A 16,438-nucleotide genomic window follows, 5' to 3' on the forward strand; every position below is an offset into this window, starting at 1 on the left:
CTCTTCTGTTGTTGAGCAGTCACCAAAATACTCTATTGCACAAGGCAGAGCTAGGCGAAATATTAAAGCCCCTCAAAGATTGATCGAAGAAGCGAACATAGTTGCTTATGCTATGAGTGTGGCGCAAGAAATCGAAGGTAATGCAGAACCTTCTTCATATTCTAAGGCTATTGTTTCTACCGATAGCAATAGATGGATAGCTGCCATGCATGATGAGATGGAGTCACTTGAAAAGAATCATACTTGGAAATTGGTGGAATTGCCAAAGGAGAAGAAACCTATCCGTTGCAAGTGGATTTTCAAAAGAAAGGAAGGTATATCTCCAACTGATGAGGCAAGATATAAAGCAAGGTTAGTTGCTAAAGGATATAGCCAGATTCCAGGTATTGATTTCAATGATGTGTTTTCCCCAGTTGTGAAGCATAGTTCAATTCGCACTTTACTTGGTATCGTTGCAATACATGATTATGAACTAGAGCAATTAGATGTGAAAACTGCATTTTTACATGGGGAGTTAGAAGAAGACATCTATATGGAGCAACCGGAAGGTTTTGTTGTTCCTGGTAAAGAAAACCTTGTCTGTAGGTTGGATAAGTCCCTTTACGGGTTGAAACAATCACCTCGGCAATGGTACAAGAGATTTGACTCTTTCATGCTTTCTCAGAATTTCAAAAGATCACAATTTGATAGTTGTGTTTATCTTAAAGAGGTTAATGGTTCAATTATATATCTGCTTCTTTATGTTGATGATATGTTGATTGCTGCAAAAGACAAATCAGAGATAACAAAATTGAAGGCACAACTGAGTAGTGAGTTTGAGATGAAGGATTTAGGTGCAGCAAAGAAAATCCTCGGTATGAAAATTACCAGAGAAAGACGGTCTGACAAGTTGTATCTTAGCCAGAAAGGTTATATTGAAAAGGTCCTTCGTCGCTTCAATATGCATGATGCAAAACCAGTAAGCACTCCTTTAGCTGCACATTTCAGATTATCTTCAGATTTTTGTCCACAATCAGAAGTTGATATTGAGTACATGTCTGGAGTTCCATATTCAAGAGCAGTTGGTTCACTTATGTATGCCATGGTATGTTCGCGTCCTGACTTATCACATGCATTGAGTGTTGTCAGTAGATACATGGCTAATCCTGGCAAAGAGCATTGGAAAACAGTTCAATGGATTTTCAGATATCTGCGTGGTACTTCTAATGCTCGTTTGCAGTTTGGAACGTCTAGAGATGGACTTGTTGGTTATGTGGATTCAGATTTTGCTGGAGATTTGGATAGGAGAAGATCGCTTACAGGTTATGTGTTCACTATTGGAGGCTGTGCTGTTAGTTGGAAGGCAAGTTTGCAAGCAACTGTTGCCTTATTTACTACTGAAGCAGAGTACATGGCTATTTCTGAAGCTTGTAAAGAAGCTATTTGGCTTAGAGGCTTGTATACTGAGCTTTGTGGAATTACGTCTTGCATAAATATATTTTGTGACAGTCAAAGTGCAATTTGCCTTACAAAGGATCAGATGTTTCATGAGAGAACTAAGCACATTGATGTCAGATATCACTTTATTCGAGGTGTTATTGCTGATGGTGATGTTAAGGTATGCAAGATAAGTACTCATGATAATCCAGCTGACATGATGACAAAGTCAGTTCCTGCCACTAAGTTTGAGCTTTGCTCAAGCTTGGTTGGTGTTACGGTATAGTCCAAGAAACTATTTGGCGCGCAATCAATTTGACCTGTGAGGTGTATATTGGTGATTGATGATTTTAATGCTACAAGAGGAAATTCGTCTCAAGGTGGAGATTGTTAAATATGTGATCCGAATTATAACGGGAATTATATTCGGATTAGTTTCCTAGTAGGTTTTTCTCAGTTGTTTCCTACTAGGAGTCGGATTAGTTTCCTAATAGGATTCTTTCGCCTAATCCTACTAGGACTATTAGATTTTCCCCTTATATATACTCTTGTAGTTTGTACGGGAAGAGTAGAGTTCTTATTGTTTCCCCTGCATTGTAATCATATCCTCATAGTGATTATTGCCGGTTAGCGCCCGTAGTTTTTCCCGCAAGAGTTTTCCACGTTAAATTCGTGTCTCGTTTGTGCCTTTGTTTCTAACAGTTCCTGATCTGATTCTTTGGCTATTACCACTAGTTAGTTAGGAGTAGTAGTTACACAAAGAATGGTTAAAGCATACGGAGTAGCTTCAAAAGAATAATGGTTAATGGCATGAGCCCCCCCTACTGCTGTGTACTACCAAGTGACAATTATTGGAGCTTTCGATACAAACAATAATAATCAACAAACCCCCCTTGTACGGTTCCATCTGCCGCCATTTTCCGAACTAACTCGACTACTACTACTACTACTAATCATCAGTTACACTAATAAACGCGAAGAGCATCTTCCAGCACTGCAGGAGCACATCCCCTGACACCGACAGGTGGGTCCCGCAGCAAGAGTGAAGCAACATGTTTCGAATTGTTTAATTTCATGAAGCCCTTTTGTTTTTTATTATTAAAATTAAACTCCACTATAATTTATTTATACGTGAATCTTTTGGTCATGACCGAATAATTTAGTTTCGTTAGCGGAACAGCACGGGCCAAAAGAAACCATTCGATTGGTAGCAACGAAAGATATAAAAATAAAGAAAAAAAAATCCATTTCAACTGTTTGTAGAGAAAACATTGTTTATAAGCAAAAGTTTAGATTTTAATATATAAATTTAGAATTAATTTTATAATTTTATTATCATAGTTTATTTTTATATTTACCTCTATATCTATTGCTAATAGGTTATTTTGCTTAGAGCAAGTTCAATAGTATATATAGGCAACTACTAGCTCCAATTCATCTATAGTCAATCTAACAACTAGTTTATACAATAGTTATCTACAAAATATTAATACATGATCTCATATATCATACACATATTACGTCCTCGAGTCCGTGTTGCAGCTGGCTACAAATTAATAGCTCACTACTCTTCTCTTTTCTCTATTATTTCTTTATAATATGTTTATAGCGTACTTATAACCTGCTCTTATACTTATTTTAGAGTTAAAAAAGTGATGCTAGGCCGTTTGACCTGTGTCGGATCTTGGACCCGCGAACCCGGTTGGCTGACCCGCCAGGTGTTCCCCCCAATCGGAAGCGGGCTCTCCCTCCCAAGAGAATTTAAGAACTGAGAGAGAGGAAGTGCCGAGGCGAGACTTCCCCCACCACCTCCCTCCAGCTCTCCCCTCCTCCTCTCTTTCTCCGTTTCCAATCTGCCGGCGGCGCGCGCGCGGTTGGCTGGCTGGCCGGCCGGCGACAAGGCGCGTGCGCGGCGGTGTGGACGGTTTCCTCCTCTGCTTCCCCCGACCCCGCCCGCTGCGTGCACGGCGGCCGGCGAGCAGGGGGGTGGGTTGAGGGGCGGCGGCGGCGCGGCGACCTACTCCGCTTGCCTCCATCTGGGGTATGTATGAATGAATCGATGCGCGGTTCGTGTTTCCGAAATTTTTAAATATGTTCTGTGTGGGGGTTCAGCTCCCCACGTTAGGTGGCCGAAGTGATTGCTTTCCGCATTTGTTAGAGAAAAAAGTATGGGTGGTTTGATCTGATGGTGGCTTGACTACTAAAAATAGTGTTCTTCTGACAGCTGTGTCGCCCAGGTCAATTTGGGTGTCAACTCGTTGGGATCATTGTCGTCAACACTTTTTTCGATCGGTGTTAATTGTTAAAATCTGTTTGCCCTTTGTTTACCTCATTTTTTTTTGAATCGTGCATTCGTGAGTTTTTGTTATGGAAAGGAGTTGGGGGAAAATCCTGTTATACTCCATCAGTTCGTTTTTGATTTCAGAAAGTCAAACTTAAAATGTTTTGACTTATAATTAGTTAACATACAAGTATTTTTACTATATAAAACTTGTACCGTTGGATTCATACTTCAAAGTAATTTCACACAATATTGGTCTCTCTACATATATTAATAATATGTTTTATGAGAAATTAGTGGTAAAAGTCTGGTCTTAAAGTCTTAAAGAAATTAAAATGCACATTGTAAGAAAAACAGAGAGTGTATTATGTGTATAAAACAGTAAGAGCTACAATCGTATTGCAGCTTCATCTAAGGGCAAGAAGAAGACATTTACAATTTTGTATTTTCATATAAAGTTACATATACACATCACCTGAAATATTGGCATACCTGAATCATTGTCATTCACTGTCGGCAGGAAGTTATGAACATTGTTGTAGATCTTATGACTTTGAACTGCAGAAATATGCCAACAACAGAGTTGGTAGTTTGGAACATATATTCTGAACAATACTAAATTCTGAGCTTACATGCATGATCTCATGGTTTATCCTCATCTATACCGTGAAGAACAATTCCTTCTTGTCTAGAACCCTTTTGATACACACTATCTTTACATGGACAAACTTTTGTTGTACTAATCTCTATCTTATGATTGGTTATGCCTTTACTTGTTATAGAATGTTCGCAAAACAATCTGGCATTTTATCAAACTAATTAGATTATTCTAAAATATTGGAATTGTGTGGCCAATTTAGTCGATAAACGACTGGCTCATGGTCAAAAAACCATAATAAACTAAATAGATTTTCCATCAAAGTTCTCTTGACAGTTTATGTCTCCTAGTAAATAGCAATATGAGATTGCAATGGGAAATACTCGTAGTCAACAACACACATTTATCCTTTTAGGTGATTTTTGCCCTTGTGTATTTTGAAGGTTAAGAGAGTCAAATGGCTTGTTTACCATTCATAAATAATTTTCTGCACCCATAATTCACTTCTATAAGAACATAATATAAATCAAGTTTGATTGAGAACCCAAAAATGACATTGTTAGCAAAATACACTTGAGCAATCAAACAAAAAATTCTAACCGCAAGCCCAACTATCCCCTAACCGATAGGCACCCATCCTAACGTTTCAATTTGTGCTGGATTCAAAGACAAGCAGATAGCAAAGGCTAAAAGCTGAAGAGGATAAGGGCCTTGACACATTCTCTGGCCCAGTTTAATGATATTTTTTGGGCCTTTACTGACATAATTGTTAGCATATCAAGCAGGCCAAGTCCTTGTGGGGCTTTGTCAGGCTGGGCCACTTGTCTTGTAGTCTAGCAAAACAATCTGTTGGTCACAGATAGGCCTTCAGTTGTCACACAAAATGCTCAGTTTCACAAGTCTCCTATGAACCAAAATGTTTGCGTCACGAAAAAGTCAAACCTTCATTATCTGGAAATCTCTAGAAAGTAGCAAAAAGGGAAAGTGGACCCTTGTCTTTATTTAGTGCCATATCAATATCATATCCTACAGCTGTGACCTTCCCATCTTCGAGGTATATATATATATATATATATATATATATATATATATATACCCTTTTGTTACTTGAGGCTTGTACAAATTGAAAAACAGAAATCAGGTGCACAGGGAATCTACATTGCATCGGCGCATCTGTAAGACGGCAAGTATTAGATTGTCTGCTAACTTTTCACTTAAATCTAGTTGTGCAATAGTGACTTTAGATAAGGCCAATGATTTGGTCTAGCGAAATCTGTTTCAAATCTACTCTGTATTTATGTGTATACACGTGCAAGAGAGATGGGGGTGGGGGCCGGTGCAGTGTACAATCAGGAACATCCTTCAGACAGGGCGGGGCTAGAACAAAATATAGATGAGTGTCACTTACTTACTTTTTAGTGTTTTGAACTGAGTTTAGACTGTTACATGTACCTAAGCTTGGATTGAGAGGGGTGTATATATGGTGAAAATACATGAACTTTAATTAAAATGTTTTCTGGACGGGGTGCGGGAACCCCCCTAGTTACTTTAGCTCCGCCCCTGCCTTCTGATATGTATTTGGCCATTAATTTTCTGTTTCTTACATGCATTTTACTTTGATTGCCTTTCTAAAGATCACGAATACCAAGGTTTTAAAAATGGGTAACCATTACCCAACCTGTTACCGACCTCCTACTGATCATATATTTATATGCCCTAACAGGAGATCGTGTAGCGTATCTAGAAATTTGGAGCTATAGTATTATATACTGTAAAAAGTTGCCTTATTTATGACCTAATAGACCTGTTTGTACTTTGTAGAACACTATTAATATATACCCCATATATGTATTAGATGTTATTAGCAATGTGGACTGAAAGAGCCCCATGTTGTCTAAACGTCTAGTTGATGTGTTACTAGTTTGGAATCCTTAGTCTTGACAGATTTATACTACAACCTAAAAGTGTGATGCCTTAAGGATATATGGATGGATTGTGGTTTATCTTGTTGATACCTATGCTCAAAAGAGGCCGTGTATACTATTTAAAAAGAGCAATAGGTGATTCTGATGGTGCATACATCGCACACATATCCCATGAATGGCTTCAGAACTTTATATAGACATTAGACATTTGCTGTAGGATTTTTCGGTAAGATATTGCATTATTTCATTAGTTGTATATGTGTATTAGTTGCCAGTTCATCTTGTATGATTATATGTATACATTTGTTTATATTAGAGAAAAATTACTCTTTTAAAACTCAGAACTCATGTATATTTATTTAGGTCTGGCACAGCTCATGGTGTGTGCTGCTAGTTTATCATAAAACTAAATTTTTTCATGATTATACTTGATTCAGATATTTCATATTTGTATCCATTTCCATCAACTTCTTATTTGTCTTGTTGTATGCTCATACTGATCACACTTTTAGATGGCAATATCATACAAGTATGGTACTGCCATTATTCAAATGTTTTTGTGCGTTTCCCACCCGTTGTCACTGTCTTGGGACAATATTTAACTATGGGAAAATTAACTATGCTTTGCAGGGAACCTGTGGGGTCTGCTTGCAATAAGAAACCTCCGTTGCCACTAGTGGCAGCTAATACTACTCACAATACTAATCATGTGTGTGTTATCATATAGTGAAGCTTTGAGACAATCATGAAAATTCTTGCTGACTTTATTATTTGTTTTTCTTTTGTTGGTTGAGAAACATCATCACCCTTTGTAGGCTTGCTTATTTGCACTGAAGATGAAATGGAAAGGTACAAAAGTACTAGTGACTTAGAATTTGGCTATGCAAGGTTAGCAAGAAAACCTGTAGTAGTGCTGATTTCCACTAAAAATGAAACGGGAAGGTGCCGAAGTACCAAATTATGGGAGTTTGCCTAGTGAAGCTTGCAATAGATAACATTCCTAAGAGAGAATAGAAAAATCAAGGAATTCTTTGCCCACTGCCAAAAACCAAACCAAACAACCGGTAACCTTGCTAAGCAAGCTTGGGCAAGATGGGCACGGGAACCGAACATGCCCTTGGTTTTTGTTACCTTCTGACCAGACATCCTGTTTGATAATTTTCTACTGTACAACTTATTGCAAGATCTTCCTGCTTACACTTTTCTGATGTAACATCGTGCATGCTTTGCTTACTCAGTTACTTGTATCTCGACATTTTTAGTATGTCTACTAACGTGTAATGTCTTCAATTATGAATTCCCTGCTCTGCTGCTGGTACTCAAAACTGATGATATGATCTATGAGATGGCTATTTTTCACAAGAAGTTTGAGGGAGCAAATCTACCTGGATTTAGACATTGAACTTAAAGTAAACTATAGCAGATAGATTCATCTAAAGGAAACCGCACAATTTAGTTATAAAGTGGGAGGCTAGGACTGTCTGTAAGATTACCTACTTGAGAATGCAACTTACAATATTTATTATTCTTATCTTGCAGTGCTGGAAAGATCATAAATTTTGGGACAAGAAAGAGACAAAATGGAGCCATCATCACAACCTCAACCTGCAATCGGTGTTGTTGCTGGTGGATCACAAGTGTACCCTGCATACCCCCCTGCAGTGACAGCACCTGCAGCTCCTGCTGTCATTCCTGCCAGTTCACAGCCTGCACCACCGTTCCCTGCCAACCCAGATCAACTGAGTGCTCAGCACCAGCTCGTCTACCAGCAAGCACAGCAATTTCACCAGCAGCTCCAGCAGCAGCAACAGCGGCAACTCCAGCAGTTCTGGGCTGAACGTCTGTCCGATATTGAGCAAACTACTGACTTCAAGAACCACAGCTTGCCACTTGCTAGGATAAAGAAGATCATGAAGGCTGATGAGGACGTTCGCATGATCTCCGCAGAGGCTCCTGTGATCTTTGCGAAAGCATGTGAGATATTCATACTGGAGTTGACGCTGAGATCATGGATGCACACAGAGGAGAACAAGCGCCGGACCTTGCAGAAGAATGACATCGCAGCTGCCATCACCAGGACTGACATGTATGACTTCTTGGTGGATATAGTTCCCAGGGATGATTTGAAGGAGGAGGGAGTTGGGCTCCCTAGGGCTGGGTTGCCACCCTTGGGTGTCCCTGCTGACTCATATCCATATGGCTACTATGTGCCACAGCCGCAGGTCCCAGGCGTGGGAATGGCGTATGGTGGCCAGCCGGGTCATCCGACGTATCTGTGGCAGGATCCTCAGGAACAACAGGAAGAGCCTCCTGCAGAGCAGCAAAGTGATTAAGTGTCACTCTGAACTGAATTAAGAATATATGATCAATGTCAGTTGCCCAGAAGCTTACCACCTGATTCAGAATTCTTCGTTTTAGCCAGGTCGTCGTCAAAATTTCTTCAGGTTTTCATTAGCTCATGTCATCGGTTTTGTGTTGAAACAGGCGATTCTGAATTCATGAATAGGATTAGGATTTTCTTATGGTAGTCCCACTTCTGCTGCGGTGTCGGTGATAAGGATTTATGATATAAGACTAATGGGCTTCAGTTGCTATACCGTTTTCCTGTCAAATCAAAAGTTGGCCTCTAGGAGGCCTTGGATAGAATCAAGTGTCATCGAAACTGTTGAACTGTCTGTGCGTGTATGCTCTGGTGTACTGCATGCTTGCATGGAATATCTCCTTGCTCTTCATATACTAGGGCTGCGTTCGCAAGTATGGGTAAGTTAACTTACCCGTTTATTTTCTACGTGCACGCTTCCCGAACTACTAAACGGTGTATTTTTTGCAAAAAATTTTTATAGGAAGGTTGTTTTAAAAAAGCAAATTAATCTATTTTATATTTTTTAATAATTAATAATTAATTAATCATGTACTAATCTATTACTACGTTTTCCGCATCAGGTAAGTTAACTTACCCACTCATTACCCCGAACGCGGCATAGTAAGGCCGTGTTCGTTGGGATAGCTAAGATAACTTAACTTCTTTGTTTTTCACGCGCACGCTTCTTGATCTGTTAAACATTGTATTTTTTGTAAAAAAATTCTATAGACAAGTTGTTTTAAAATCATATTAATCTATTCCCTATTTTTTTAATAATTAATAATTAATTAACTATGTACTAATTTATTACTCCGTTTTCCGCGCTGGGTAAGTTAACTTACCCCTCACCTCCTGAACGCGGCCTAAGTACCTCTGTTTCCTATGATTGGACGCGGCTGACTTTCAAAATTAAATTTAACTATTTGTCTTATTAAAAACATATATAATTATATGTTATTTTTTATTTGTCGTAAAGGTAATTTAAAAATGGCATATATCTTTTTTTCATATTTATATAAAATTTTTAGTAAGATAAATGTTTAAGTGAAAGTAAAAAAGCCAATGCCTTTACAAATAAAAAACCTGGAGGCAGTAGTAACCAGTAACCAGCACAAAGTGATAATGGAAAGTATAGGGTTAGGTTTGGTTTGTAGCCTAATTGGTCTTACCAAGTAATTTCAATAGTGTCTAGTGTCTATATTTAGATTTAGATTGAAGCCAAGTCTAGAAATAGTAGACCCACTTCAATAGTAACTTAGGCTATTTTGGCTTCAATCCAAACACAACTTTGTCTTACCAAAATTGGCCATGCTAAAATTTGCCAAATTTAACAAAAATTGGTAAGGTCACTTTTGAACTAGAGATGCATGTGTATTAATTATTTTAGCTGAATTATGCTACCATTTGAGTGGTTCATTGCTAGTGCATTGTGACAGTTCGCCCCAAACAAAATTAGGCAATCACTGTGTTTTAGCATGTAGATCAGTACTTATTTCTTAATTTAATGGTACAGTTGGGTCAAAGAAAAGAAAAGAAAAGCGAGGGCCGATCGAAATATCCGATCAGTTTGGTCTATGAGTGTCCAGTGTAGTCAAGGCGTTTTATGCATATTCACGCGTAAAAATACCTAATATGAAAAGAATCAAACAAACAACAGGGATAAATTTATATACCTCATAAACATTTTACTTTTCCCAATGTTCCAAAATATAGAAAACTAGTATTACGATTAGATATCATCTCGTAGTATAAATTGAGATAGACGTAGACATAGTCATGGTGCTAGGTTATATCTAACCGTAGTATTGTATTGCTACATTTTAAAACAGAAGGAATAGTTTAAAATATAGGTGATGTTTGTGATAAGGGACTTATTTTTAGTCCCTTATCTCATTGAATGTTTGGACGCTTATTATAAATAGTAAACGTAGTCTATTAATAAAACTCATCCATAATCTTGGACTAATTCGCGAGACGAATCTATTGAGACTAATTAATCCATGATTAGCATATATGATGCTACAGTAAACATGCTCTAATTATAGATTAATTAGGCTCAATAGATTCGTCTCGCGGATTACCACTCATTTATGAAATTATTTTTTTATTAGTCTATATTTAATACTTCAAATTAGTGTTTAAACATCCGATGTGACATGGTGCTAAAAAGTTTAGCCTCATCTAAACAACCCCAGTTGTGTGTGTATAGTTGCAAGGGAATATAGGATTCGAGTTTACACTAACTTATACGTAATTAATTATAAACTAATGACTTTTTTATTTTACACGTGCTAATTAACCAAACTGCCCCCGTCGGTAACGAACGGACAACGGAGTACACTCTTTTGCTTCATGAGACTGGGGAGACGTGTTTGCTTTCCACATGGCTTGGCTGAGAGCCGGTCGCGGTCAATTCAACGGCAACGGCAGCAGGGAGCCTGAAACTTCGTGGCATTTTCACCGCGCGTGCAATGCACTGTTGCAGTGAAACCCCAGGGGCCAGTCTACATATATATATAGCCTACCATGTTTTGCTCCTTCACCTTGAAGGAAGCTAGCCACTGTTGTTCCTTTGTCTCACAAGCCAAAAGAAACCTTAGGCTTTGGGTTGGAGAGTGCTTCTACAATTGCTCTTGTTCATATCATATCAGGGTAAGGGCGGCAAGAATCTCAGATTTCCATGTCAGAATTGGGTATATATGGTCGGAAGCCGTGTGGTTATCACGCGATCTTGATCTGGTTTGATTTTTTGGGTGGACAGGCGGCGCAATGGGGCGCGGGAAGGTCGAGCTGAAGAGGATCGAGAACGCGACGAGCCGGCAGGTGAGCTTCAGCAAGCGCCGGGGCGGGCTGCTGAAGAAGGCGCGCGAGCTCGCCGTGCTGTGCGACGCGCAGGTCGGCGTCATCATCTTCTCCGGCAGGGGCAAGCTGTTCGACTTCTGCAGCCTGCCGCTCAGGTGCGCCGGCCCTCCTAAGCCCTCCCCATCTATCTCCGTTTTGTTGTATCAAATGCCAAACAAAATCTTCTTAAAGCATTCTCACTAGATATTAAAAATAGAATACGCGAGGAAAAAAAAAGATGTTCCAGTAAATACTTCATTTTATTCTCCAAAAATAGAGTATTTTCTATATTGCAAATAGAAACAACATATTTGGAATTTGCCTCTTCCCTCTCCACAGCTCAACATCTAATCTTAAAATGGTTGAGCGAGAACAACATAAACGGAGGTGATTGAAAAATATTATAAAAAATATATATGTATGTTTTGTTAGAGCAATAACTGCCAGGAGTCTAATCAGTGCACGCAAACCAAGAAAGGCTATTAGCATATTATTAATTAAGTATTAGTTATTAAAAACTTGAAAAATAGATTAATACGATTTTTTTACAATAACTTTCATATAAACTTTTTAACAAAAGATATATCGTTTATCAGTTTGAGTAGTACGCGCGCAAAAAGAGAGGAAAGTTGAACTCGATAGTGCCTCGTGAACGAGGCCAGAGTATGCGAACCAGCAGCAAAACTGACAGCAAAAACGGAAGCACAAACTTGCCTAAAACATAAGACCGAGCTAGAGGAACAGACAAGGAGTGCCCCAGGCACCAGGCTAATGACAAACACAGCTAAAACAGCAACAGCAGACTTAACCAACTCAAACCCTCTGACTGAGATTTCGAACACAATTCAGAATCTAATCCTTCATATCGTTCAGCTTCTTTTCCTCTTCCTCTCCCTAGCAAGCGAGCTCCACTGTGTCATATAAGATATGCCCCTGTAAATCAAACGAGGAGAATTAACAATTTTCTACCGAAAAATCATCTCGTTTCTGTTAAGCCAAATAGTCCAAACGAGGCTCCCACCACCATTAAAAAAGCCTTGCAATGTACGTTGGAGAAACCATCCAGACCTAGGTGTAATAACATCTCTAACATCTCTAAGTTCCTTGGGGTAATGGGCCACCTAAAAAAGCCGAAATTAGTTGTGTCTTAGAACTTTACTAGAAAGAATGGTGCGACAAATATTAAGATTAGATAAATCCAATCTGTTTATAACCTTATGTATGGTCATTGTTATATTCTAAGTAATCACCGAGTATCTTTGTATCATACCCACTACAGTCACAGTTAATAGTATATTGAACGTATTAACAGAGAAAACCCAATTTTAGACACAAAAATTTTACTTTGGTAAACATTCTATCGTAAGTTATAAATGAATCTTCCCATTTCCCATACTATATTTTTGCCTTCAGATTCGTAAGTTATAAATGGATTACTAAATGGAACACCAAACCTAATATGCATATGTTCTTGAATGCAAATTATACAACCTTTTTTTTGGGTATCCAGCTAATCAATAATTTTAAGAACACCAGTCTTCGTTTAAGGAGTTCTGATTTGTTGCACTCAGAAAATGTATGAGAGTTTAGATGTTCAAGTACCTTCAGGATTTTTACTGCATAACCTTCACGGGCATAAAGCACCAACAACACAGCAATATATACCCATGTCCGAACATTACCAAAAGGGATCACACTGTGTTAGCAACAGGTTACCCAACAAGTCAAAGATTGTCAAATTTTCACATGGAAACAGGTGAAGCTGCAAGTTATTATGCACAATTCATAAGTTGTACTGAACTCCTCACTTTGAAGGTGTTTTCTGTTCAGAATAGATATCACCTGCACCCGGCCATGCTCCCTAACTCTTTTTCTCCGAGGTAGCAACAGCAACAGACACAGCCAGCAGCTACCAACTATGGTGGCTTCGTGAATCGAAATGAAGCTCTGGTTCAACCAAGTGGCGAGGGGAAGACGAGGAATAGTTGTTGAATTGGCCATTTCCTCCCGCGGCAGGTGGCGGCGCTCGCCAGCCGCCTTGTCATTTAATTATCACTTCATGGTTCTTGTCTGATAGGAAACCATGCAAATGCTCTGGTTTATAGGCCACAAAGGATGCTAATGGATTCCCCAAATCAAGTGAGTCCTCTCTTCAAATCACAAAGGTGTTCATATTCTTCCACATCTTTTTCCAAGTTGAACCAGCTGGAGCCTTTTGACAGCACCTAGGAATACTTATCTTGCAGAGGCAGTAGAGCATAATCAGTGAGCCGTAATGAACTCTGAAATTTGATGATGAATGCTTCAGCTTTTCTTCACAGCACCATATATAAGACATCAGGGTCTGTTTATAATTTACACATGACATGGGAGGTGCACTATGATATTTTTTACATAACCTGTATATATAAGAGAAAGTGCCTATTCAGAAATAAATCAGAATCATCTTGCGTATGTAATAGAAAAAAAAAATGCACTAACATGCAAGCCGCATTGGTGCATTAAATCTAATTAAATCTAAAGCCTGAAGAAACCATGATAACCATGTAGGTAATATCTCTGAAAGTAACTACGAAATATTTGGATAAGACAGATTTCTGGTAGCAGTTGCATGAGGCATCCAAGAAAGTTCAAATCTGTTAAAGTTTTTAGAGATTCAGCAAAATCTTCAAGCTGGTTGCTGTCACAAAGTTGACCCTGGCAAGGAGCAAGAGCCAAAGAGCATACAAGTAGCGGAAAAAGCAAATCCTTGCATGGAATAATCTGACAAAACGAAAGCATCCGTGATGATTGATTTGTTTTCTATCAGATCAGTGAGGAATGGCACCAGAGCCCTGCTGCTTCCGGGGAGGCGTCGGCAGTGGAGGCGCTGACGATGCTGCCGGCGGCGACGGAGGCGAAGGCGGAAGCGTTCGGGCACAGCTGCTTCTTGCCGGAGGAGGAGGAAGGGCCGGCGCTGCAGCTGTGGCCGCAGCCGCCGGAGCTGCACCACGTCGACGTCAAGGGCTTCGACCAGCCTGAACTGCGGCTCTGGTAATCCAAGGCCGTATGCCTCTGGATAGATAAATTATGTAGTACTAATTTGATTAACACTAATTGCTCAAGATAATTAATCTTGATCAGCCAAGTTAATATTCGTGGCACATTATTTTGTTTCTGCAGACTAAGGATTAAGTTGCCAATAGAACAGCACGCCTGTCGGCTGTCGTACCTGGAGTCATGGACGTACTAGCACTAATCTACAACATAGACAGCATTAGCATAGCATCAGTGAACCGTAAGCTGTGTTTTCTTTTGGAGATTTTTATGAAAGACGAAAGTTATATAACTTTTTATAGTTATTTAATGTTATAAACGATAAAATTAAATAGTACCAAATTAAAAAATCTATTTTAGAAAAATAAGATGATGCATAAAGTAGTTCGGCAAACGTACGCGTAAAATCGTTCAAAAAAATCTTAGTTAACAAACGTAAAGTATGCTGTAACAACTCTAGAGCCATCCAATTTTTACAGAGTGATGCTATACGTACGACCTGACGCTCGCTCGCTCGCTCCGTCGGCTCGCCGTTCATCCTCTGTCCACACGCACGCAGCAATATACGCTGTGGTCGTACGTGCATCGTACGCGAAGCCATTTCCATTTTACGTACATTTGGTTTGGGAGAAGTGAAATCGTCCTCTGCGACGGCGCCTGCGTTCTGCTTGCGCATGCTGCCATTGGCGTCAGGGTTGCGGTCGCCGGCGCTCCTCCATTACCTCGCCCGTCGCCATTTTTTGGTCACCAGCAACAGCAGCGGTACCGCCGCTACCATCCTTTTCTCCATTTCGTCCTAAACCAGCAAAAGAAATGAGGTTGAAGCTGCTGTTGATGCCCCCATTGATAGCAAACAAAATCATTTGTCAGTTCAGTAAATGTAGTATATACATATACATACATATATATACATACATATATATATATATATACATACATATATATATATATATATGTATGTATATATATATATATATATATATATATGTGTGTGTTTAGTTATTTACCTTCTGAAGATCGGTTTAGACTCCTTGACTGTTTAGATCTTCAGAGATTTTTTTTAGTCCCTTGTCACATTGGATGTTTGGACGTTAATTAGGGGTATTAAATATAGACTAATAAAAAAACTAATCGTATAAATAAAGTCTATTTTATTAGACAAATTTTTTAAGCCTAATTAATTCACGATTAGCAAATATTTATTGTAGCATCACATTCGCTAATCATAGACTAATTAGACTAAATAGATTTGTCTCGCAAAATAGTCCAGAGTATAGGATGAGTTTTATTAATAGTCTATATTTAATACTTCTAATTAGTATCCAAACATTCGATGTGATAGATACTTAAAAAAAAAAAAAAGACCCTGAGGATCCAAACACCCCAGTCTTCCCTGACAACTCTGGGCCTCTGGGGAGAGCGCCACAGCAGGGTGTGTCAGCTGTGGTGTTCTGCTGGGGATTGCAACATTTGGAGGCCTTCTGGGAGATTACCGTGTCGCTGCCCTCTCCCGCACCCTCTTGGAGTTGACTTTGGTTTCGCAGTCGCCGGTTCTAGTTCTAGTTTTCTCATTTTCTAGTTTCATCAGTTTTTTCTTCCGTTGTCCCTGTATTGTGCCGATCTAGCCTTGTTGCGTCATGTATCAAAACTTTATTTCTTCTAATATATTAACGTGTAAAGCTTTTACGCGTTCGAGAAAAAAATTTCATACTGGTTCCATATTAATTATTGCATACTGTATACTTGATTATTTTTTATGCGTTGAGGGGCCATCCAAAAACATGATAAGTGCATATAGATGCAACTCGTGATATTTTGTAAACTTCATTAATTGCTGCATACAATACTTGATTATTTCATCCCTCCATCACATTATCCCTCCATTCAAACAAAACAGGGTTCTAACTTATTTCTTTAGAGCATCCCAACAGCTATTCTATCCTATCTTTTATCCTTAAAAATAGAGGATGGAGAATAAA

The 16,438-nt window shown here is 39.0% G+C and overlaps 2 protein-coding genes across 2 annotated transcripts; both read left to right on the top strand.

The window, feature by feature from the left end:
• The first annotated feature begins 3,303 nt into the window (after positions 1 to 3,303).
• Positions 3,304 to 8,912, top strand: LOC102705082 (nuclear transcription factor Y subunit C-4). The gene is made up of 2 exons (XM_006656288.3): positions 3,304 to 3,457; positions 7,760 to 8,912. Exon 2 carries the CDS (start codon positions 7,801 to 7,803, stop codon positions 8,551 to 8,553), a length of 753 nt encoding a protein of 250 aa, XP_006656351.1. The 5' UTR covers positions 3,304 to 3,457; positions 7,760 to 7,800; the 3' UTR covers positions 8,554 to 8,912.
• A 2,232-nt stretch (positions 8,913 to 11,144) lies between these two features.
• On the top strand, positions 11,145 to 14,597 carry LOC102704714 (MADS-box transcription factor 30-like). The gene is made up of 3 exons (XM_040525378.1): positions 11,145 to 11,234; positions 11,344 to 11,539; positions 14,238 to 14,597. The coding sequence occupies exons 2-3, from the start codon at positions 11,352 to 11,354 to the stop codon at positions 14,458 to 14,460; spliced, it is 411 nt and encodes a 136-aa protein (XP_040381312.1). The 5' UTR covers positions 11,145 to 11,234; positions 11,344 to 11,351; the 3' UTR covers positions 14,461 to 14,597.
• Positions 14,598 to 16,438: the final 1,841 nt, after the last annotated feature.

This window comes from Oryza brachyantha, chromosome 6 (assembly GCF_000231095.2).
Source record: "Oryza brachyantha chromosome 6, ObraRS2, whole genome shotgun sequence".
NCBI lineage: Eukaryota > Viridiplantae > Streptophyta > Magnoliopsida > Poales > Poaceae > Oryza > Oryza brachyantha.

What these genes read in the sequence shown, in the direction of transcription:
- LOC102705082 (XM_006656288.3), top strand. Translation starts at nt 7,801, where the DNA reads ATGGAGCCATCATCACAACCTCAACCTGCAATCGGTGTTGTTGCTGGT.
- LOC102704714 (XM_040525378.1), top strand. Translation starts at nt 11,352, where the DNA reads ATGGGGCGCGGGAAGGTCGAGCTGAAGAGGATCGAGAACGCGACGAGC. An exon ending in TTCTGCAGCCTGCCGCTCAG is followed by an intron (nt 11,540 to 14,237) that starts GTGCGCCGGCCC and finishes CTATCAGATCAG; the next exon opens with TGAGGAATGGCACCAGAGCC.